The sequence below is a fragment of the Somniosus microcephalus genome, chromosome 17 (genome assembly GCF_052327205.1).
Source record: "Somniosus microcephalus isolate GS21.2 chromosome 17, FLI_Smic_1.0, whole genome shotgun sequence".
In the NCBI taxonomy this organism is placed as follows: Eukaryota; Metazoa; Chordata; class Chondrichthyes; order Squaliformes; family Somniosidae; genus Somniosus; species Somniosus microcephalus.
In genome coordinates, this window is record NC_141003.1 from 27,447,198 (window position 1) to 27,471,778 (window position 24,581).

The 24,581-nt window shown below is 43.9% G+C and overlaps 1 protein-coding gene and 1 long non-coding RNA gene across 3 annotated transcripts in view; both read right to left on the bottom strand.

The window, feature by feature from the left end:
* LOC147105593 (troponin T, cardiac muscle isoforms-like) overlaps window positions 1-17,249 on the bottom strand; it is a 49,743-nt gene extending 32,494 nt beyond the window's left edge. Inside the window, exons 1-6 of one of the 2 annotated variants that reach the window (XM_086010122.1) lie at window positions 17,196-17,249; window positions 15,289-15,327; window positions 12,761-12,778; window positions 11,527-11,548; window positions 6,181-6,238; window positions 3,610-3,726 (exon numbers count right to left, since the gene is read on the bottom strand). In XM_086010122.1, coding sequence (XP_085866248.1) covers window positions 3,610-3,708 — 99 coding nt within the window. In that variant the 5' untranslated portion in view covers window positions 3,709-3,726; window positions 6,181-6,238; window positions 11,527-11,548; ... (1 more) ...; window positions 15,289-15,327; window positions 17,196-17,249. The remainder of the gene's footprint in view (window positions 1-3,609; window positions 3,727-6,180; window positions 6,239-11,526; window positions 11,549-12,760; window positions 12,779-15,288; window positions 15,328-17,195) is intronic. The other variant, XM_086010123.1, reaches the window with a different exon arrangement.
* A 5,429-nt stretch (window positions 17,250-22,678) lies between these two features.
* Window positions 22,679-24,581, bottom strand: part of LOC147105594 (uncharacterized) — an 8,133-nt gene continuing 6,230 nt past the window's right edge. Inside the window, exons 3-4 of the long non-coding RNA XR_015081518.1 lie at window positions 23,017-23,071; window positions 22,679-22,905 (exon numbers count right to left, since the gene is read on the bottom strand). This is a non-coding gene — a long non-coding RNA (uncharacterized LOC147105594). The remainder of the gene's footprint in view (window positions 22,906-23,016; window positions 23,072-24,581) is intronic.

Consider the following 24,581-nt stretch of genomic DNA (forward strand, 5'->3'; position numbering starts at 1 on the left):
CCTCGTCCGAGGCTGCAGGGTGCTCCTAGCTCTGCTCAGCTGCATGTTGACCCTGTACCTCCGGGTCCATCCAGAAAGAGAGCGGTGCTGAAACTCCAGGAACAAGTGCAGGAGTCTCTAGCAGGTTTTGTCTCCAGGGTTACTGCGAGTGTGGAGAGGATGGAGAAGTCCATCTCTAAAATGAGCAGTGCCTTTGTGGAGGCATTGGCGCATGAACGCACCACCACGGAAAGGGTGGCTACCTCTCTGGAAAGGGTGGCTACGGTAGAGAGGATGGCTACAGCCATGGAGGAAATAAGTCGCCAGAGTCTGGAAAACATGGTGAATGTTCAGAATAGACTGACATCTCTGGAGGAGCATGGGCAGCTATTGCGCAGAGAAACCAGAGCTTCATGGAAATACTTTTTGAATAGGACTGCCAGTGCAGATACGGGTCCTCATGGTCCCCCTGATGTGCAGCAAGGTGCTGTCAAGCCACTTGCTAGCACTGAAATGGGGCTGATCCATGAGAGGGATGTTGGTGGCAGGCAACAAGGAAGTGGGGGCTCCTCTCCAAGTGCTCACACTCCCATGCCACGGAGTAGCCCTCGGTAAGAGCCCCACCAGAGTCCTCACCCAACTGAGATGGGCATCTCAGCCCCTGCACAGACGCAGGAGGAGCAGACTGTTGCAAACCCAGAGGACGCCCACCAAAGGTGTGGAAGCAGGAGCAGTATGAAAGTGAGAAAAGTGCCTCCACATCTGCTGAAGCCACAGGGGAAGCACCACGTAGAAGCACGCGTAAGAGGAAGATAAAGCACAATTAGTCACAAGGGTAGTCATTTGGGTGTTCTGTTCTGTATAATTTTTGCCATTGTCATCCTTTTGTGAATGGATTAATCAGAAGTGATGGCAAACAGTTGATGTTCTGGCCTATGTGATCTCGGAAATGGAGGTTCCACATTGAGGGCTCAGGCTGACTTGCATTTGTAATGATGGTGGTCAGAGTGATAGGAACCCACAGGTTCTTATCCATTGTCTATAGTGTGATTAGAAGGTGCCAGCCACATGTGTTTGATTCTTGTACCTAAGCGAATCTGGCAAAGATTAGTGCATCCCCAGCAGCAATGTGCTCGCGTGCTGCTGCAGCTGACTCATCCGCCTCCACAAGGTCCTCCCCCTCCTCATCGGAGGAGGGTATGTGCTGAGCCACTTGTTCCTCAGGCAGCTGCAAGCCACGATGCTGTGCGATATTGTGCAGTGCACAGCAGACCACGGTGATTCTGAAGACCCTGGCTGCCGAGTACTGTAGGGCTCCACCTGATCTGCCAAGACATCTGAATCACATCTTCAGCAAGCCGATGGTTTGCTTGATGATGGATCTGGTCGAAATGTGGCTGGTATTGTAGCGTTCCTCAGCTTCGTTCGATGGCCTCCTCAACGACGTCATCAGCCATGTCTTCAGGGGATAGCCCTGGTCTCCAAGTAGCCATCCGGAAAGTTGGGTTGGCAGATTGAAGAGCAGAGGCACACTAGATTGCCACAGGATGAACGAGTCATGGCAACTGCCAGGGTACTTTGCGCAAACATGCAAGATGTCCTTCCTGTGGTTACACACCAGCTGCACGTTAAGGGAGTGGAAGCCCTTGCGGTTGACAAAAACAGCTGGGTTGTGATGGGGTGCCCTATGGGCTACATGTGTGCAGTCTATGATGCCCTGCACCCTTGGCAAGCCTGCCATATTTGCAAAGCTAACTGAACGCGCAGTTACCCTTGCTTGATCCGTGGAGAAGTGGATGTAATTGTGCGCCTTTGTAAAGAGGGCGTCGGTTACCTGCGTGATGCAAGTGTGTGCAGCTGACTGGGAGATGCTGATGATCCCTGGAAGGACCCTGAAGTAAAAAAATTGAGGGCGGTGGTGACTTTGACAGCCACTAGTAAGGGGTGTCCACCCATTCCTCTGGGCTCCAGGTGTTGGTGCAGCATTGCGCAGATGTCACCGACTACCTCTCGCGAAAGTCTCAGCCTCCTTTGGCACTGCTGCTCAGACATGTTGAGGAAGGTCACCCTCAGCCTGTAAACCCTGTGTTGGGGTATCTCCTGCGGTGAGGTGTAGCCCTGCGCTGACGCCGTCTGCCCTGTGCAGCATCAGGTGGGTGAGCAGCAGGTTGGCGCTCCTGCTGTTGTTCCTGGTTCTGCTGCTGCCGCGGCTGCTCTTCCTCCAAATCGGAGGACCAGGATGAAAGGAAATAAATGGTTCCCATGCTGCTCATAGATATCTCCGTTGAGGAAGCGCTCAGTCAATGTGGGGAGAGGGTTTTCCCAGGAGGTCATAGTGGAGATGGATCTCAGCTTCACCACTTACAAGATCAGTAGACCTGCAAAGTTTTCCAAGACCTGAAAAAACAAAGTTCTGCCACCTGCAACTGATCCTCGTTGAGAGCTCTGTTTTTATGCTGGAGCTGCAGCTGTCAAGAAGGCAGCCACTTGTGAACCCGACACAATCAGCTTGCGGGGTTTAGGAACAGCGTGGAACATGCAGAAAAAGTGGCAAAAATCTAAAACGGCTGTCAAAATGGCATTATCCAGGCAGTTAACTGCCTTAAGGGCCTATCCCGCCGCTTGGTGGCGGGGCCGATCGGGAGTCTGGGAGCCCACCTTTGGCAAAGTTGCACGGAGGCGGGTTGACGGCGGGATCGGAATCCGCCGGCATTATTTGCAATTTTACCACCTGACCCGCCTCCAAACCCGCCCTCTGAGCGCCGGCAAAATCGCGGCCCAAGAGTAGATTTGTGTGGGGGTGGTTGGCAAACTATGTGAACATGCCATGTTTTTACATCTGGCACCGGCATTAGAATATAATCCAGACTGCTCGATAACAAATTTCCGTTTCTTTCAGCCCCAAGCATCCGGTGGAAAAAAAGAGTTTTAACCCAGTTCTTAACGGATGTGGGCCCGCAGCACCAAACTGTTTGATGGAGGTTCGGGTTTTCAGATAATGTTTGATTCTGTTTGTATTGAGACTGCCAAGACATTGTGATAATTATCAAAACCCAAACACTGCTGCCATCTGCCTTAGCATGCTGTAGGTTTGCTTACAACCTAATGTTAAATATAGAATAATCTGCAGTAAACCTAGCACCACAGAGTCTTGCCTGATGGGTCATGGGTCTGCGAATTGGGCGTATAGGCTAGTCCTGGCCCCTCTGCACTCAATTCTCTGATCTGTATTTCCATTCAGTGACACTCAGAACTGACAGTGAAGTCTTTGAAAATTAAGCATTCAATCTTTCACACAAAACTAGGACTTAAAGGTGCACATTTAAATGACTACCTAACTTAGCTCGAAAATTTTACTCAGAATAATTCAGTGTGCCTGTGGACCAGTGACCCAGCTTTCTATTCAAACATATAGACAAAAAAATTAGCAACATTGTTTTCGTTCTCTAAACAAGGAAGACAAATCACAATTCTAAGATTCTACTAGATTGTTACCGAGAAATTTCAGAGTAACTGATAGCGTCAAGTAAGCACAGCACTTGATAATTATATATGCTTATTGTGCAACAAATGCAAAAAGTAGCATTATTAGACATTAGCTTTATAATAGATATAGCCTTTGACCCGTACAATTCTCTCTTTTAAAGCAATGAGCTCATCTTCTTCCTTTTTTCTCTTCTCAAAATGAGCTTCGATGAGGGCTTGCAGTTCCACTAGATCCTTTTCCATACGCTTCCTCTGAATGTCCTGGAGGCAAAAATGAACAAATTATTAATCTCTGATGGTGAAGAGCTTGGAATAATTATATCAGCAGTGTAAGCAATTTGTATCTTTAGAGACTGCCATAGTTATGTATTACAGGGCCAATTCTACCAAATTGTACGACCAGCATGGAGCCTGTTGGTAACTGGGGCACATCCATAATGGATGGAAATCACGGCCAAATTCCTGCTGTGTTCCTGGTGAGTGAGGCTTTGTCAAGAGTGTGATTTTGTAAAATTGTCCTTCAGATCCCTTTACTAGTAAGAATAGATATGGTACACCATGGTGTAAATCAAAGTACCTTTGTATTTCTATTTTTTTAATTCATTCATGGGATGTGGACATTGCCCACTGTCTTCTTGGCAACAATTGCTAGACCATTTCAGAGGGCAGTTAAGGGTTTTTACACTAGCTTTTTATTCCAGATTTATTAATTAACTGAATTTAAATTCCCCAACTGCTGTGGTGAGATTTGAACTCACAGTTTCTGGATCATTAGTCCAGGCCTCTGGATTACCAGTCCAGTAACATAATCACTATGCTACTGTTCCCATTTCTATACCTATACTCCAATTGTCTCGAGAAGAATTTATTCTTGGACCATTATTTGGTTACAAGAGGAAAACTCTTCAGCAATTTGATTTAATATGATGCCTTGTTGCTGGCAATGATGCTTTTTTGTTTTAAGAAAACATAAAGGGGGAAAAATTCAGTTGTTTGCACCTCCAGTTAGCACCTTAAGAGGGCGCAAATGGGGCGCAAAGCAACTAGCGCCCGGGAGTGGTGATGTTTGCGCCGCTCGCGAAATTAACTAGACATTTTGCGGCAGCACTAAACACTACCGCCACGATCTCCTGCGCCGGCAGATCATGACGTCAATCGAGTGCACAACACCCCGGTAGTGCCCCGGACCGGATATTGTGTGGCGCCCCCTGCCTTACCACCTGCCGCTAGCAACGACAGGTTGTGGGGACCATTTTGCAGTCAGAAAGGGACTGGGGGAGCGCTATTTAAAGGCGGCCGCTTCCTGCATTTTTTTGTTGGTGACATTTGTGCACCACGCATTCTGAGAGAGAGAGAGAGAGACTTCTGGAGAGATTCAACGCTGTGTGAAGGAGTTTTGGGTACCGAGCAGCATTTTGCAGGTTCATTTTGATATGCACTTCCTTGCTTCGCCCGCGCTCTGAGGTAGAGCCTCACTCCTCGGACTTTGCGCCTTGAGAGGTGTGTAGCGCCTGATTTAGCGCTCCAATCACCTCCAGGGGCGATAAAAGCCAAGTTTGCCGTCGGAGGCAATAATTAGCGCCAGGCGCTAAACTTTGCACACGGGGCGATACTGAATTTTTCCCCCAAATCATTTAGGTCCTCTTCAAATTGCATTACATTGTCATGAGTAAGGGTACAACATAGATCTTGGTATGAAATTAATGAGATTTAATTAGGGGTTTGGTCAAATTAGCATAGTTGATACAAGCAATATATTGATTGCTAATTTCTTTTTGTTTTATCTTATACCCCATGAAGAGAAGAATAGTATTAGTGCTGCCAGTTTGGTTCAGTTGGTAGCACTCTTGATTATGAGTCAGAGGTCAGAGGTTTGAGGCCCAGTTCTAGAAGTGACACTCCGGCATAGTACTAAGGGAGATTGTTGCGGATGAGATGTTAAACTGAGATTTGTTCACATATTCAAGGAAATGTAAACAATCCCGTAGTTTTATTTCAAAAGCAAGGAATTGTGCTGGCCAACATTTCTACCCTCAGCTAAAATGACCAAAAACAGACCAATTAACAATTTACCCATTTTGCTGTTTGTTGGACCTTGCTGCATGTAAATTGACTGTCACAGTTGCCGACATAATGGCAAGATTGCATTTCAAAAGTCATTCATTGGCTGTGAAGTGCTCTAGGCCACCCTGAGGATGCTGATAAAGTGCTACATTAATGTAATTTTTTCTTTAGACACCAAAATAATAAATAGGTAAATATGATGCAATATTAATTGATGTGTGCTTCTATATTTTTATTATCCAAAAATAAAGTTGGATGATCTACAAGTTATTTTTAAATGTTTAACTGTCGTTTTTTTTAATATTCTGAATATTACAATAATAGAATTCAAAATTCTCAGAATAAATAAATATCAGTTTTCCAGATTAAAGTCTTACCAAATATTGCATCCTAAGGGTAAATTTTTTTGAAGCTCTTCACTCTATATGGAGTCTCGCTAGACGGGGGCACAGACGGAAGAATTGGGCGCAGGGGTCAGCGCTTCCAATTTTCTGGTCATTCAAACTAATCGCAGGACAGGAGCACTGCAAGTCTGGCATACAGACCTCTATGCTTAATTATCCTGATCCATGCTCTTGTCAAGCGAGGATCGACATGGGACGCATCATTTAGAAAAGGTACCCAAATAGATCAAGGAAGAAATATACTTGCATCAAAGTCAACCTTATCACCATCAGGAATTTTGGGAGGAAGAGTTGGTATAAATGATCTAAGAGAGAGACAGATGGAATTAAATATTAATTCTGAATTTCTGCATGAACATAAAGTTAGTTAGTACATAAAAAGTAGGGAGGCATACAGGATGTAATGATATGAAGGGAACTCAACATCCAGGAGTATTCAATATTCAGGAAAGATAGGCAAAAAGGAAAAGGGGGTGGGGTAGCATTGCTGGTTAAAAAGGGGATTAACACAATTGAAAGGAAAGATATTAGCTCTGATGATGTGGAATCTGTATGGGTAGAACTGAGAAATACCAAGGGGCAGAAAACGTTAGTGGGAGTGGTATATAGACCTCCAAACAGTAATGCGGAGGTCGGGGATGGCATTAAACGGGAAATTAGAGAAGCGTGCAATAAGGGCACAGCAGTTATCATGGGTGACTTTAATCTACATATAGATTGGGCTAACCAAATTAGTAACAATACTGTGGAGGAGGAATTCCTGGAGTGTATACGGGATGGTTTCCTGGACCAATATGTCGAGGAACCAACTAGAGATCAGGCCATCTTAGACTGGGTATTATGTAATGAGAAAGGATTAATTAGCAATCTTGTTGTGCGAGGCCCCTTGGGTCGGAGCGATCATAATATGATCGAATTCTTCATTAAGATGGAGAGTGAAATGGTTGACTCAGAGACGAGGGTCCTGAATTTAAATAAAGGAGACTACGATGGTATGAGGTGCGAGTTCGGTAGGATTGATTGGGGAATGTCACTCAAAGGGTTGACGGTGAATGGGCAATGGCAAACATTCAAAGATCGCATGGATGAACTGCAGAATTTGTTCATCCCAGTTTGGCATAAAAATAAAACAAAAAAGGTGACTCAACCATGGCTAACAAGGGAAATTAGGGATAGCATAAGGTCCAAGGAGAGGACATATAAATTGGCCAGAAAAAGCAGTAAACCTGAGGATTTGGAGCAGTTTAGGATCCAACAAAGGAGGACAAAGGGATTAATTAAGGGGGGGGAAATAGAGTACGAGAGTAAGCTTGCGAGGGAACATAAAAACTGACTGTAAAAGCTTTTATAGATATGTGAAGAGAAAAAGATTGGTGAAGTCAAACATAGGTCCCTTGCAGTCAGAATCAGGGGAATTTATAATGGGGAACAAAGAAATGGCAGACCAATTAAATACATACTTTGATTCTGTCTTCACAAAGGAGGACACAAATAACCTCCCAAAGATGTCGGGCAACATAGGGTCTAATGAAAGGGAGGAACTGAAAGAAATCAGTATTTGTAGGGAAATGGTGTTAGGGAAATTGATGGGATTGAGGGCCGATAAATCCCCAGGGCCTGATAATCTACATCCTAGGGTACTTAAGGAAGTGGCCATAGAAATAGTAGATGCATTGCTGGTCATCTTCCAAAATTCGATAGACTCTGGAACAGTACCCATGGATTGGCGGGTAGCTAATGTTACCCCACTGTTCAAAAAGGGTGGTAGAGAGAAAACAGGGAATTACAGACCGGTAAGCCTGACATCGGTAGTGGGGAAAATGCTAGAGTCCATTATAAAGGATGCAATAGCAGAGCACTTGGAAAAAAGTGACTGGATCAGACAAAGTCAACATGGATTTACAAAAGGTAAATCGTGTTTGACTAATCTACTGGAATTTTTTGAGGATGTAACTGGTAAAATAGATAAGGGAGAACCAGTGGATGTGGTGTATTTGGACTTTCAGGAGGCTTTTGATAAGGTCCCGCATAAGAGATTAGCGTGTAAAATTAAGGCACATGGGATTGGGGGCAAGGTATTGACTTGGATAGAGAACTGGTTGGCAGACAGAAAGCAAAGAGTTGGAATAAACGGCTCTTTTTCCGAGTGGCAGGCAGTGACTAGTGGGGTACCACAGGGATCGGTCCTTGGACCCCAGCTATTCACAATATATATTAATGATCTGGACGAGGGAACTAGATGTAATATCTCCAAGTTTGCAGACGACACAAAGCTGGGTGGTCGTATGTGCTGCGAGGAGGATGCCGAGAAACTCCAGGATGATTTGGACAAGTTGGGCGATTGGGCAGAAGCGTGGCAGATGCAATATAACATGGATAAATGTGAGGTTATCCACTTCGGTGTCAAAAACAGGAAGGCAGATTATTATCTGAATGACAATAGATTGGGAGAAGGGGATGTGCAATGAGACCTGGGCGTCTTTGTGCACCAGTCGCTGAAAGTAAGCATGCAGGTGCAGCAGGCGGTTAAGAAGGCAAATGGTATGTTGGCCTTCGTAGCGAGAGGGTTTGAGTACAGGAACAAGGATGTCTTGCTGCAGTTGTACAGGGCCTTGGTGAGACCACATCTGGAGTATTGTGTGCAGTTTTGGTCGCCTTATCTGAGGAAGGATGTTCTTGCCTTGGAAGGAGTGCAGCGAAGATTCACCAGGCGGATACCTGGGATAGCAGGAATGACGCATGAGGAGAGATTGGGCTGATTGGGCTTGTACTCACTGGAGTTTAGAAGAATGAGAGGGGATCTCATCGAAACTTATAAAATTCTAACAGGACTAGACAGACTAGATGCTGGAAGGATGTTCCCGATGGTCGGGGAGTCCAGAACCAGGGGTCACAATCTAAGGATAAGGGGTAAGTCATTTAGGACAGAGATTAGGAGGAATTTCTTCACCCAGAGAGTGGTGAACTTGTGGAATTCTCTGCCAAAGAAGGCAGTAGAGGCCAATTCATTGAATATATTCAAGAAGGAGTTGGATATATTTCTTAAGGCTAAAGGGATCAAGGGATATGGAGAGAAGGCAGGACCAGGGTACTGAATTTGGATGATCAGCCATGATCTTATTGAATGGCGGAGCAGGCTCGAGGGGCCGAATGGCTTACTCCTGCTCCTATCTTCTATGTTTCTATGTTACTCTGTTACTAATCTCAGGCCTAAAAGTACAAACACTGCACAATCTGCAATGGATGACAAAAGAAAAACTACAACAACTTGTATTTCTATAGCGCCTTTAACATTGTAAAGTGTCCCGAGACTCTTCACAGGAGCGTAATGACAAAAATTAACACAGAGACATCAAAAGAGTGATCAAAAGTTTGGTTGAGAAGTTCGGCTTGAAGAAGGGTCTTAAAGGAGGAGAGGTGGAGAGGCAGAGAATTTTAGGGAGCGTATTCCAGAGCTTAAGGCCTTTATGGCTGAAGGCACGGCCACCAATTGTGGGGTGAAGGAAGTGAGGAATGGACAACAGGCCAGAATTGGAGGAACACAGAGTTCTCAGAGAGTTGTAGGACTGGAGGAGGCTACAGAGATAAGGAGGGGCGAGGCCAAGGAAGAATTTGAACACGAGGTTGAGAATTTTTAAATCGCGGTCTTTGGGGAGCAGGAGCCAATGTAGGTCAGCGAGCACAGGGGTGATGGGCGAATGGGATTGGTGCGAGTTTCAGCAGTAGATGGGCTGAGGCAGGGGTGGAGACGGGTGATATTACAGAGGTAGATGTAGGGGGTCTTGGTGGTGGAGCAGATCTGGGGTCGAAAGCTCAGCTCAGGGTCAAATAGGATGCCGAGGTTGTGAACAGTCTGGTTCAGCCTGGAGCAGTGCCCAGGGAGAGGGATGGAATCAGAATATAGTTTGTGGTGGAAACTAAAGATAACAGCTTTGGTCTTCCCAATGTTTAATTGGAGTAACTTTTAGCTGAGGGCTGGAGTCTGACAACACAGACACAGTGGAAAGGCTAAGAGCGGTGGCGGTGAGATAGAGCTGGGTGCCGTCAGCGTATATGAGGAGCTCGATTTGTTTTTGGATGATGTTGCAGAGGGGCATTATGTAGATGAGAAATAGGAGGGGCCAAGGATAGACGCTTGGGGGACTCCAGGAGGTAACAGTGCAGGGGCAGGAGGAGAAGCCATTGCAGGAACTTCTCTGGCTATGACTGGATAGGTAAAAGTGGGACCAGACAAGAACAGTCCCACTTAGCTGGACAACGGAGGAGAGGCATTGGAGGAGGTTGGTGTGGTCAACTGTGTCAAACGCTGCAAACAGGTCAAGAAGGGTAAGGAGGGATAGTGTACCACAGTCGCAGAGGCTGTCTAGTACATGGGTAATTTATCCATTATAATCAGCTGTTAGATTTATCCTGTAGAGGTCAGTGACTCCAGAAAACTGTAAGCAGGAATCATGCTCATAATGGAGAAAGCAGATTAAAGTAGCAAAGGGGCTATATTACATCATGCTCAATTTTAACAGGCGTACAGAGTCTCACTACAAAGCCAGGACTTGCCTGTTTAAACATACTCCTGTGTGGGTGAGTGGAACACCTACTAAATATAACACCAGCATATTTCCGCAAAAGTGGCAAATCCCAGTTAGTCAGGGTATTTGAGAAGAGCTGGGCAAACTTTGCTTTGTTTATATTGTACTGAGATTCATGGGGATAGAACAGTACTTTGCAATCTATTTATTCTAATAAATCCCTGAAATAAGTAAGTTTATTTTCCAACATTTTGTACAATATTTCTCTCGGCCATTCTATAAACACCCGTTTACTGTCATAAATATTTAAAGTATAAAATAAAAATGCAATAATTTCTTGCCTAGAATATGATCATGGTAATTTAGAGAAACAAACAGAAAATAATGTCTTCTTAAAAAGCAGTCACTAAATAAATTCAAAATATAATTTGATTTACTGCTAATTAAAATATATGCTGTTGTCATGTTTCAGTATATTTTGACCATTTTTCTGCAGAAATTATTTAGAAAAAAAAGAGTTACATTTAAATGTTGGGTTACTAATGCAAAGTGTATTCATATAGGTTAAAAAGTACTGAGATGCTAAGTGGTTAAAATGCTAATTAGCTAGGCACTGATGTTATTTCCCCAAAGGCCAATAACAACAAACAATTAATTAACCTGTCTCAGCAATCAATAAACACTTCCCTGGCGCTTGGCAGGGGCTGTCTGGTATTGGACTTCCCTTCTGGTTGTGAACATGGAGATTAAATAGAAACAGAAACACACACTTTACAGTCCAGTTTCTGAACTGAAAGCAGCTAGGGCAGAGTGTGTGCTCATGGTTTTTTACAAAGCTTACTCGGAGAAAAACTGGTAACTGTTGTGCCAGACTGATGGTATTCAGTGTATCAAACAAAGATACATGGATAATAAGAGAATATCTTGAATCAAAAATTCTATACAATGGAAGTGGCTGGACATTTGTCATTCTCTCTGCCTGGATCTGTTGCGCATTTGACGGATTTCACAAGATATTTCGATATGGTTTACTTTGTGTTCTGTAAGTGTTCACATTTATGACTTACTTTGGTTTAGGCTTCGTCTCTTCTGTAACGCAGAGAAAAAAATTAAAATTGTGTATTAGTGAATGCATGGTACAAGACTATTATAAATAAAACCTAGCTTTGGATAATTCAGAATTACAAATCTATGCAGAATTATTAGTTAGTCAATTACTTTATCTCACAAAATACTATTTTTTTGGGGGTGGGGCAGAATTGGAGCCCTGGGGGAGAGGGGTCTCCGACCATGAGTCGTGGGTTAGGCAGGGACCCTAGATTCAGGCGGTAAGTGTAAAGACACTTAGCTCCTGGATCCAGCAGTCCTAGCCTTGCTTTAGTTGGCATGCAAAAGCCAACCAGCTAAAGCTAAATACAAAATGAAGGTTAAAGCAGAGGCTTCCAGCCTCATTTTAATAATTAAATAGACGACCCACCTACTGGCAGCGGACTTGCTGCCCACGTGCACCCCCCACCGTCCTGCCTCCGTTAAAACCGGAAGTGGGTAGGTTGGAGGCGGGTTCAGGTCGGGATTCAGATTTTTAACACTTTAACTACCCATACGCCCCAACCTACCCTTTTTTGGTTAAAATTCACCCACCCCGCCAGTGTCAGCAAACACTCCCAGGTCAGGTATAACTCAGATACGTAGTAAAGATCCTTCCTCTCTGGCTCAACAACATACCTCAACTTTAAAAGTATCCCCATTGTATGACATCTTTCTATTTCCAATGCGTTGGCTTCTTAGGCCTGTCTGAGTCACTTTGCCAATGGGTGACAAATTAGGGACAGTTTTGTACTGTAGACCCATGTTCACAAGGAACTGGTCAAATCTATTTTACGTAGGACCTGTTCACCCAGCAGACAGAGGAGACTTTTCCCTCTCAGTCTTGGCTGGATTTGAACCCAGTCCCAGAGGTGTCCAACCGACTGTGCCACTTTGGTCCAGTATTTCTGAAACAGTCTAGTTGACCAGCTGAGGTTTAATATGGCCATTTCTAGGTTCTACAGCTTGCTCATTTATACTTTATATCTAACTGAAAATTATACATCAGTTTTGTTTTGATTTTCACTCACAAAAATCCTTCAACTGTGAACAGCTACCTGTCACTGCACCAAAGTTGTGACATTTTTGTTTCAAGCTCACAAAGTAATTTCCAATATTAACTGTTTGAAATGCTAGTAAGTCATTAAAAATAGAACTCAATGCATACAAACACTGTTAGGTGAAACAAAAATGAGCCATCAAAAATTAATATACCTTCTTCCGCTTCTCCTGCTAAAAGAGAATAAAGCACAGTTACTTAGGAAGTGGGCAAGAACCATTGGGTAATTTTAACTTTTATTACTGGGCTAAAAATGGGCGCTAGCGAATCAGCTGCCAGTTCTACAACACACCCGATTTATTTTTTGAAGTCAATGGAAAAGAAAATCAGACGAGATGTAAAATGGGTGGTTAATTTGCGATCACCCGACAATAAGTTAAAGGGCATATCCAAGACATAGGATTCTTTTAAAATGGAAATTTAATATAGAAAAAAATAAATGTTAATATTGTTCTAAACTTAAGAGGCATAGCAGATATTTGCATTAAAAGATGTAAGTTAGTCAATACATCTCTTAGGTAATAATTTTAGACATGTTACTAAAATTTGCAACAATCCTGCACTCCAGTAGGGAGTCACACTCCAAAAGGTTTGATGTTAGCACTTCAGCACTGTAGCCCTGATCCTCCTAGCTACACTCCCTTTAAACTCCCCACTGGGATTGCGGGAGCACAATGTTTATTCTATATTTTTCAAATAAAGTACATGGCTGGAAGGAACTGTCATCCTTATATTAGTCAAATGTTTGCAACTGAGGGACAGAGCTACAGTTATGGTTTACTTGATAAGGAGGTCTGTTGAAGGATTGAATTGTACCGGTTCATTATTTGGAGCAAACAGAAAGGTTAATATACTTGAATTCAGAAAATTAAAACAAATAATCATTTACTGCAGGGAGAATCTGCAAGTTAGATGAAAATTGAAGATTAAAAAAGAGTTCAACATCACGTACAGGGCAAATTAAAGGCTACATCACAGCTTTTTAAAATGCAACTAATGAGACTATAAGGTGAATTGAATGCAGGTATGATCCCGAAATTGCCTGATTTTCTCATCTGATCCACTGATTGGCACTTGCACTGAGCAAAGCTCCATGCAGGAGTATAGCCTTACTGAATCTATGGTTAATGAGGGCTGAATGACCTTTTCTGCCTGCTCTAAAAATTTGAGTAAATGGAAATATGCTTTTAAATTGCTTGTAAAGCTTTGTATTTAGTTTTAAAGTAGTATTTGTTTTCAGATTAAAATGACTGTTTGGAGATGCAATCAGAGAAGGGCCGATTTGAGTTTGCCGGTCGGGAAATCAGAGGGCACTGCCCTCAATTTCTCATCCGTTAAAATTAAAAGGAAGGAAGGAAAGTAGTGGGTCAAGTGCTGTGATTTCCCAGTATGCACAGCTGGCAGGCAAGGGTCCTCGCCAACATTGACAACTTGAAAATCAGCCCCGTAAATTATAATAGTTATACCCTGCAACAGGTTAAAAATGAGATAATCGGAGCATTTTATTGAATGGTCTGGACCAAAATCCTAGTTTATCTGATCAGATATTTTGAACTGCCTAGTTAAGCTCCCACAAGGTGTAACAGACCCCTTTTGTCACCCTCTCATCTAAATTATTTTTAAAAAAGTAGGTAAACATTATCTGGAAACTCATTTACTACTTCAACTACGTTAACAGGTGGAGTACATGAAAAATAACTCCGGCATTCAGTTCATACAGGTATATGGGGGAAGTATGCCCATTTTGTTGATGAGACACACTGTTTATATTGGACATAAGGGCCCTGAAATTCTACAGGGATTCTCCTGCTTTCCTGAGGTTTCACCAGTTTCCCACCAAAGCCACAGAGGTAGCTGGGGAGAACCCCTGCATAGTTTCTGCGACATGGCATTTATCTGGTTATCATATTCGGAGATGCTGGAAAAGCTACTACTTGAATTTCCATTATCAACTGACTGTGCCTGGCATTTTAACGTTAGCTTTCTCTGCAATTGGTGGATGTACATCCTACTCAATGGCATGTAGGCTAGCAGTGCAGCAACAATAAAAACTGGCTCTCTTTGTTGTAATGTGCACAGTTCAATGCTTCCTTAATGAACTCAGTGATAAAACTCTTGGGAGGGTTGAAAGAAGCACTCAATGTATGTACGCTACCAGACTTTGGAATGCAAAATTAAAACAAGTGGGTTCATGACTTTGTAAACAAAAATGCAGGTAGGCACAAACAAATTGAAGAGTAGATATTCTAAGATCTTACTGAATTGCATAGATAAGAAGCAGATCTGTAACAGAGGGGCAGAGCTGTAAGAAGCATTTTCAGAAGCAGAGACCTATCCAGTCTTCTCATTTTTAAATGTATGGTACTTCAATGTTTGATTTTTAGTATGTAACTAGTTCTTATATTTTTAATACTTTGCTTTATTTGGTAATTTTACTATTCAACGGCAACCTGGGAAGGGCGTGCATAACCTAGTGTTATTTAAGACAATCCGGTTTTTGGTCAAGTCCGCAAAATAATTTATACTTTAAATAAATCCACTTCATACATCGTATCAAAAGTGGTGACTATTACGTACATCAGTCATGATGAACAGAAAACAATTCTGCAAGGTCATGACAACTTCAGCAAATAGACTGCATCTCAGTAAAAGGTGTTAGCAGCTCATGGACAATACTTTGTACCTTCATGAGTTGGTTGTTCAGCCTGAAGTGCAGAGGAATCTGCTTATGTCAATCAGATATAGAAAGAAGAAGAAGAAGAAGAAGTCAGTGTCTGGCTCTGACAAGTCATAGCACGCGATATGCACCCTTGCTTACTTTCTTTTGATAAAGAACAAGTTGTGGATATGCTGGTATTGAGAGTGGTGCACAGTGGGCACTAATACCTCTCTTGGGAAATCCTCTGTAGTAATTACTGTTATAAATCTCATCATCAAGAAACTACTTATGAAATAACGCTGGACGGCCAGCTGGTGGCGCCGTCCAAGGAGTATAAATACCCGGGCGTGGGCCCCAGCTTGTCAGGGACATTTTGTAAGTCAAGGAACTAGTGAAGTACAACTAGACCTCCATGTTCTGAAACAAGTTGATTAAAGCCTTGCTTTATACTCAAACCAAGTGCGTAGTGAGTTTTATTACATCAATTACTATGCAGGGTATAATAAATCACCGAATAACACAACCAAAATGCATCTGAAACTAATAATCTGACATTCCTAATTCTCGGCACTTTTATTTGCGGTTTGTCCTAGCAGCTTGACAGATGGTATTTTATTGCTTTCCACAAATCAGTATGACCTACGTACATTAGTACACTGAATATCTCAAAGGATCGATCAGCATTCATTTTCTATCCATTGTAGGTAAATATTGGATACTTCAAAGACGATTGAAAATCTGCAAACACTCAGTAAAAGAGTAACTGTACACTTGCTTAGCACTGAAATTTGTAACTATTTTAGGGTAATTTTGGAAAGTTGAAAAGGAATCATTACCATACTAGAGGGTAAAAGGAACAGAGAGGCCAGGTGATGATCTTTTCATAATGCAAATGACCACACACAGCACAAATTATTACATCCTAAACACAAGACTGCTTTCCTAATAATTATCTTTGTACTAAGCTGAGATAACATGATAAAATGTGGGAAACTTTTAAGCGCACGTCTGTAATTTAGGCTACATACTAGCAAGGCCTTATACAAAAATAGTCCATCTATCAATGCAGTTCTACCATAGATACCAGCCTTGTTAGAGTGGAATTATTTAACTAATGTTCAAAAAGTGGGAGTTTATAGATGATGCACAAATAAAGATTTATCACATCTCAAAAGCATTTCAGTACAATTCATTACTTTTGAGTAAAAGGGGAAAAAATTCTGCTTTATGGATAGAAAATTATGGGATGCCGGTGCAGATTTGCCATACATGCTTCTGGTATATATTAGGTGCAGAGGGGCAATTTATTCCTCCACAGTAATTATGGTTATGTAGGCAACCATTTTGTGTACAGCATAATCCCAAATACAACAATGAGATGTATGACCAGCTAATATGGTTTTACTTATGATGGTGGAAGTTAGGAATGTTGGACAGGACACTGGGAGAACAACTTATTCTCCATTCAATACTGCCATGTGATCCTTAACACACAAGAACCACAAGAACAGGTAGACAGGGCCTCGATGTAATGTTGAATGCAAGGGACAGCACCTCTGACAACGCAGCATTCCCTCAGTACTGCAGTAGGGTGTTCGGCTCGATTGTGTGCTTAGATCCTGGCACAGGGTTTGAATCTGTAACCTCTGACCCAGAGCTTAGCTTGTTACCAACTAAACCAAGCCAATATCACCAACTGTATCGATGAGGCCCGATTTTCAAGATGCATCAACCTGGGCCCGATGGCAGTGCACATAAGAAAATAGTACGGCGCACATCCTCGATTTCCCAGTGGGTGAGGCTCTGCACAGGGAGTGCCCATCAGAAAGTTGGCCTTATAAAGTCCACAGTTGGTGGGATGAAATTAAAACATAACAAAATAACAGACATATAAATAGTGACTTTGTTAAGAATACAGGCAAGAATTTTACCTTCTTCCAACTTGGGCTCTTCCTCTAATGTTTCTATATAAAAAAAAATAGAAATTTAAATAGCATCTTAAAAGCTACTTTTGAATTTGCTTTGATATTCATGCAAACCTCCACCAATGGCACAGCGAGTTTATCCAGTGGGTTAAAAGGAGCCAGAGAGCTCAGGTACTTCCCAAGATTGAACCTGGTCTGTGCGGAGTTATTTGTTTTGGAAAAACAAATCGCATGGGTGCCAATCGCATGGATAAGAGGCACAAGCCATATCAGAGCTCATGCCTCATTTGATTAAACTTGGCGAGCTGCCAGCGCTACTCATGCTGTTCATTGGCGACCCGCCTAATGGGGGCGGAGAGGAGCAGGAAACTGGGTATCCAAATATCCCCGATGCCAGTTAAAGGCAGCTTGCAACTCTTAAAGGGGAGCTACATCATCAAGAGTGACTAAAGAGTTTGAAAATGGCAGGCAGAGAAAGTGCTGCAAGGGCCCCCCAGATTCTCTGACGCTGCTTTGGAGGTCCTAAGTCGACAAAGAGGGAGGCACATGAAGCAGAAGTGTCCCCAAGCTAGTTGCCTGACACCAGTGGGGTGAAGTGGCCAAACAGGTCAAAGGTAGAAGACTGCACCCAGGACCTGGCTGCAATGACTAAAGTGTATTGATCTGAGCAGGGCTGTTAAGGCAAGACTCCTAACTCTCATCTGTTACTCTCTGTTGAGCTCTGCACCACCTGTAGCCCCAATGCTCACAAGCGTTCTCTCCCCCGCTTCTGCTCACTGGGAGATTCAAGTGCACAAAGCAAGGGCGGGGGATAGGACAGCCCAGGAAGCAGCTCACTGGAGGAAGAGCCTGGATCCTAGCCCTGCTGCAGAAGGTACAGATTTGAATTTCAAAGGCCCATCCCATCAAAGAAGACTGATAGGAATACACACAGAACTTCTAAGTGTACTGACAGCGAGACTGCGCACAATGTCAGAGCATGAAGGAGTCCAGCTCCAACTTGTGTGGGGTCTTCTCGCACGGCATCAGAACTATCCAGTCAACCACAGAGCAAGCGGTCAGATCAATGAACGCTGCAATGGGGCCCGCTGCAATGGAGCCTGTGGCGGCAGCTCTGACCGGAGCTCAGACTGCTGCCATCTTGGCTCCGGGTTCAAGCATCTCCTCTGGCTTTCAAAACATGAAGGAGAACGAGCGCCAGATCAGACAAAAGAGCACAGAAGACAATACAGCCTGGAGTCTCTGCTAGGTTGCGATGGTTTTTTCAGTGCAACTCGTGGGAAATCGGCCAAACCAGCGCAAAAGATTGAGGAATTTCAAGTGCAAATTATTCCAGCGCAAATTGAGTTTCCGCCGTCTTTTGCGCTGGTTTTAAATACATCGCGCTAGAAGCAGCCCTGCCTACAAAACTGGCCACGGCTCCAGATCAAATGAATCACCATTGCGAGATTTCGCTAATTGCGCCCATTTGTAGGCCTTCAAGGAGGCTCTTAAAATTAAGCTTTTTTTTTTGGCGCACTACAAGTTGTTGCAGGGACACTAGGACATGTTTTGAAAGCTTTAAATTTTTTTAAATTTACTAAGAAACTGACTAGTGTACATCAATGTAACTAGTAAATAATTCTGTATAGTTTTTAAATTCTTATTTAGTTATTTAAAAATCACACTACTGACAGGTGCTAGACTGATTAAAAATGCTTATTTTTTGTGATAATCCCATTTTTCAGCTGTATTAATAAAACTGCACCAGGTTACCACTCCTAAATATATCAAGGAATATTTTTAATGCAAACTTTTCTTTAAAAATTACATTCTAAAACACTGCCCAATTGCACTGGTTCAAGCAAGATATTATGTTTGCCGATATGCAAATCGGTTTGAGACAAAACTTGTGCAAAAAAAAACTTATTAAAACTAGCATTATCTTGAGCGCAATTTGCGCCCCGGAGTGCCGATTGCACCCAGAGTGGAAACTCTTGGCCTAGGAGTTTGCGCAAGGATGATTTTTAATGCTCCATTGTTAAAGATTTGGAATAGTGAAATGAAGCGAGATGAATCACGTGGCTTTTTTTTTTACATTGCGGTTGGTCTTAATATTCCTAGTAACTAAGAGGTCAAGCAAGGCTGTGTCATCGCACCAACACTCTTCTCGATCTTCCTGGCTGCAATGCTCCATCTCACCCTCAGTAAGCTCCCCACTGGAGTGGAGCTAATCTACAGAACGGGAAACTGTTCAACCTCCATCGCCTCCAGTCCAGATCCAAAGTTGTCCCATCCAGTCATCGAATTACAGTATGCAGAAGACGCTTGCGTTTGCGCACACTCGGAGATCAAACTCCAAACCATCATCAACACCTTCACCGAAGCGTACGAGAGCGTGGGCCTTACACTAAACATCCGTAAGACAAAGGTTCTCTACCAACCTGCCCCCGCAACACAGTACTGCTCCCCGATGATCAAAATCCATGACGAGGCCTTGGACAACGTGGACCATTTTCCATACCTCGGGAGCCTACAACAAGGGCAGACGTCGCTGACGAAGTCCAACACCGCCTTCAGTGTGCCAGTGCAGCCTTCCGTTGCCTGAGGAAGAGAGTATTTGAAGACCAGGACCACAAACCCAGCACCAAGCTCATGGTCTACAGAGCAGTAGTGATACCCGTCCTCCTGTATGCTTCAGAGACATGGACCATGTACAGCAGGCACCTCAAAGCACTGGAGAGGTACCACCAACGCTGCCTCCGCAAGATCCTGCAAATCCATTGGCAGGACAGGAGCACCAACGTCATTGTTCTCGCTCAGGCCAACATCCCCAGCATCGAAGCTTTGACCACGCTCGATCAGCTCCGATGGACGGGCCACATCGTCCGCATGCCCGATACGAGACTCCCAAAGCAAACGCTCTACTCGGAGCTCCGACATGGCAAGAGAGCCCCAGGTGGACAGAGGAAACGCTTCAAGGACACCCTCAAAGCCTCCTTGAATAAGTGCAACATCCCCACCGACACCTGGGAATCCCTAGCCCAAGACCGCACAAAGTGTAGGAGAAACATCCGGGAAGGCGCTGAACACCTTGAATCTCTTCGGCAGGAGCAAGCGGAAGCCAAGCGCAAACAGCTGAAGGAACGCACGTCAACCCAAGAACCCCACCCACCCGCCCCTTCAACCACCATCTGCCCCACCTGTGACAGAGACTGTAGGTCTCGCATTGGACTCATCGGTCACCGGAGAACTCATTTCTAGTGTGGAAGCAATTCATCCTCGGTTCCGAGGGACTGCCTAAGAAGAAGTAACTAAGAAGGTGTACCCTTTGGGGGCATTCATGTGGTGGGTGCAAGGACCTTGGTTGAGGGACTGCATGGTGGTGCATTGGGGAGGGGAGGGATTATTGAATGGCACATTTTCCTTGATAATTTGCTGCTGCAAATTCTGGCAGCTGGTTGGAATGATGACCCTTGTTCTTCATTGGCACATTCAGCTTCCTGATACTCCTGCACCTCTACTTCTTCTTCCAGGTGTCTCCATAGGTTGGCCCCTTCGCAGGGCAAAATAATGGAGCATGTAGCACACGAAGACGAACCTGGAGACTCTCTTGGGGATGTACTGAAGAACGCCTCCAGACCGGTCCAGGCATTTGTACCTCTGCTTCAGAAGGCCAATGGCTTGTTCAATCAGAACTCGGACTCTGTCATGACTGGTTGTAGCGTTCCTCAGTCAGTGCTCGGGTTCCTGACAGGAGTCACGGGCCAGGTGGTCAGGCGATACCCCTTGTCCCAAAGTAGCCAGCCTAACACCTGTTGGTCTGGGTGGAAGAGACAGGTTATTGAGGACTGGTGAAGGATAAAAACATCATGACTACTGCCAGGAAAACAGGCACAGACCTGCATAAGATGCTGCCCGCCGTCACACACCAGCTGGACATTCAGGGAGTGGAATCTCTTACTGTTAACTTATATTCCTGACTCTTCATATGAAGCACGCAAGGCAATATGGGTGCAGTCAATGATGTGTTGCAACTGTGGAAAGCTTGTTATCCTTGCAAAGCCCCCAGCTCTTTGTTCCTTTTCTGCCTCAAGGGTAATGAGGTGAATTGGTTCCTCTTAGCGTAGAGCGCATCTGTGAAATTCCTGATGCAGCAATGGACTGCAAACTGTGTGATGTCACTAATGTCACCTGTTGCAGCCTGGAATGATCGTGGTGTAGAAATTAAGGGCCACCATTACCTTCACAGCCACAGTGCTGCCCATGCCCTGGTGTGGGGCTCCAATTGATGGTGCAACAGGTGATATAGCTCAGTGACAGCAAACGTAGTGAAGCAGAGGCACCTCAGTCAGGTCCAGGTAGGAAATGCGGTGCCTGAAGACAAGCATTGTGTGGGTCCACCTGCAACGTCTTCTCCTTCCCCCTCTTCTAGCAGCGTCCCCTGGTCTCTGCAGTCATCCTGGTTGGTGCTGCTCCTCCTAATCCTCCAGCCCCAATCGTGAACCCAGCAGTACAACCATCAAAACACTAACTGTGCTGAAAGTAAAGTATAGAAAACCTCCTAAACCGCCAAAAAGTGATTCAGAAAAAAACATCAACACTGCTATTGCAGCCAAAATTACCCCCCAAAAAAGCCCCACTAGCAGCCTAAAATTACTAACAGACCGCACCTGCAGCCTGTTTCCCCACTGTTCCAGTCATGATTTGCTGGGTGGTCTTAAGAATGAGTGAATCAGGCGCTGACAGAGAGCAATATCACAAAAGGGCCCTAAACAGGCGACACACCCTCATTTCAACACTTTTTTCAGCTGGCCGCCCGAGTCGACTAAAGCTCTTCCGAAACAATATGGGGGTAGACGCATTTCCAGTGCTGTTTGTGGGTGCACGATCGCCAACCAAAATTAGCGCGCTTAACACCCATTTTATGCCCGATTAAGCGTCAAAACAAGATCCAATTTCTCTCCCTACAAGTTCAAATCACTTCTTAACTGAACTGTGGCAGCAATTGTGAAAGGGAAAGGAATTGTTACGCTGCCAAACGGGACCCTCACTGGACAGGTGCTCAAGTTGGAGACACAATCACCAATTCTCCGAGTGCAGATTGGAGACAGGGCTACAACCTTTTTGTGCTCCGGGTGCAAGGCTTGTCTCACTGGATGCGCACATTGGTGTGTACGCAACCCACAATTCTCCCTCCTTTTATTTTAATGGATGGAAAATCCTGGGCTACGTGTTTGTGATTTTCCAATGCACGTTCCTGGTTGACAAGCCTCTGTTCTGGGAACACAAAAGGGGATATTTTACCTTAATATACCTTCTTTCATAAAAGCTCTAGGAGTTGGTAGTTTACAGTTCGCACAAGTTTCTCTTAGAACATTCTCAAACCTTTCAGTGGCTGTTTGAAAATTTTCAGTTGTTAATTCATTCTCTTAATTGGGCGATTTTAGCTTCTGTTACACCCACACAATCAATATGCTGCATAATTTCTGTGCCATTTAATATCAGCATTTCTTTCAATTTCCAACCCAAGACATTTTATTGTTTCATCACAAAAATACTGGAAATTAAATAAATCAAACTTTGTTGGAAAATATATATCTTGCACTTTCTATGGCTGGTGTTTGCTCTGCAGAAAAGAAAAGGTGAAAAAAATCATTAATCTTGTGGAAATATCAAAATAAATTTTAAAAACATCTTTTAAAGTATTGGTAATGTCTTACCTTCCACCTCCTCCCTGTAAGCAAAAGAAAAGGGGCAAATGATTTATTCAAAACGAACAAAATAAAAGAAGAATGATCCTTTGCACTTAACTGTTATAAAATATTTATCATTATGTAACACTTACGCCATCTCTTCCAATGCATCTTCAGTGTCTGCCATCTTGCACAATACTTATGTATCTAGCAAAAATAAAATGTGTCATGTTTAAATTCATTTTATTTACGATAACTAAACCACACTTTTGAAATAGATCTGCTGCAGTAATAGTCCAATATTTTACTGCCAAACGGAAAAAGCTTCTTCTGTGCAGTATATGCAACAAGTCTTAAACCTCTTTATAAGGGGTTTATAATTTTGCTACATGTAGTACATGGGAGAAATCTTTCCCCAAATTATTACAAGATCAACAAATGAGTTCTTTTCATCGGCTTAAAGATGTATTGTATTCATACAACTCTTGAATGTTGTGGAGTTTTAATAGATTTTTGCCTGGATTATCCCCTCACCGTTGTTTTAAATGGGTTATGGTTGGTGTTACAATACAACCAATGGGGGAGTCTAGCTGTATGTCTCCATTTGGTTGTCATGAGGACTGTAAAATGTTCATATGTAGAGATGTCAATATAGTTGGATAAAACAGGTGCAAACCTGGAAAAATTATAATGCAGCCTGAAAGGCTCATTTGGATTTCAAAAATCAAATCCATTGATAGCTGTAATGTGTAGTATATATATGGGGTATAAATTAGTCACTTTCAGATCCAGACTTCAGGCGCCGGAGAGGCAGTGAGCACCCAAACAGAGAGGCCTGAGGCTGGCCTGAAATTGGGCCACGGGCCTCATCTAAATATTCCGTACAAGCTGCCGATGCCTGTAGCGCTTCTACAGCAGCTCTCCTTTCAGGAGGAGGGTTGAATTTTGTGTCACTTGTAGGCTTACCGACTCTGGTTGGATGTATTGCTGGAGGTTTCATTCCATGGTGCCCTGCCTCCCACTGCCCCCGCCCACACAGTCCCGCCATTGGTCACCCAACACGTCCATCCTCATGGCACTCTGCCTCCCACTGCCCCGCCCACACACTCCCACCATTGGTCACCCAACACGTCCATCCTCATGGCACCCTGCCTCCCACACACTCCCACCATTGGTCACCCAACACGTCCATCCTCATGGCACCCTGCCTCCCACTGTCCCACCCACACACTCCCACCATTGGTCACCCAACACGTCCATCCTCATGGCGCTCTGCCTTCCCACGTCGATTGGAAAACGAACGGACTCTTCAAGACTCAATTGGATGATTCTTGACTATCAAACAGCCATTTTCCCCCAACTCCAATATTTTTATAACAGACTATCTGGAGTACCCGGCGTTGCCGAGGGAAATGAAGAAACCTCTGCCATGTTTATAAAACTGTTTATAAAACTTTGGGGATTGAAGAACTCTTGCTAAGCACCCAGGAGGTGGTTCTTTAACTTCGTTTTTTGTTAATGGGGATCGCGAGTAGCCATATACTCCAGGTTTTACAGTTTTCCTTCTATGTGAATTTGGAGGTAGCAAGCAGAATTATAATTTTGCAATGTTATCATTGACATTAATGAGAGAGAGGGGGAAGGAGAGAGAGAGAGAGAGGGGGGGAAGGAGAGAGAGAGAGGGGGAAGGAGAGAGAGAGAGAGAGAGGGGGGAAGG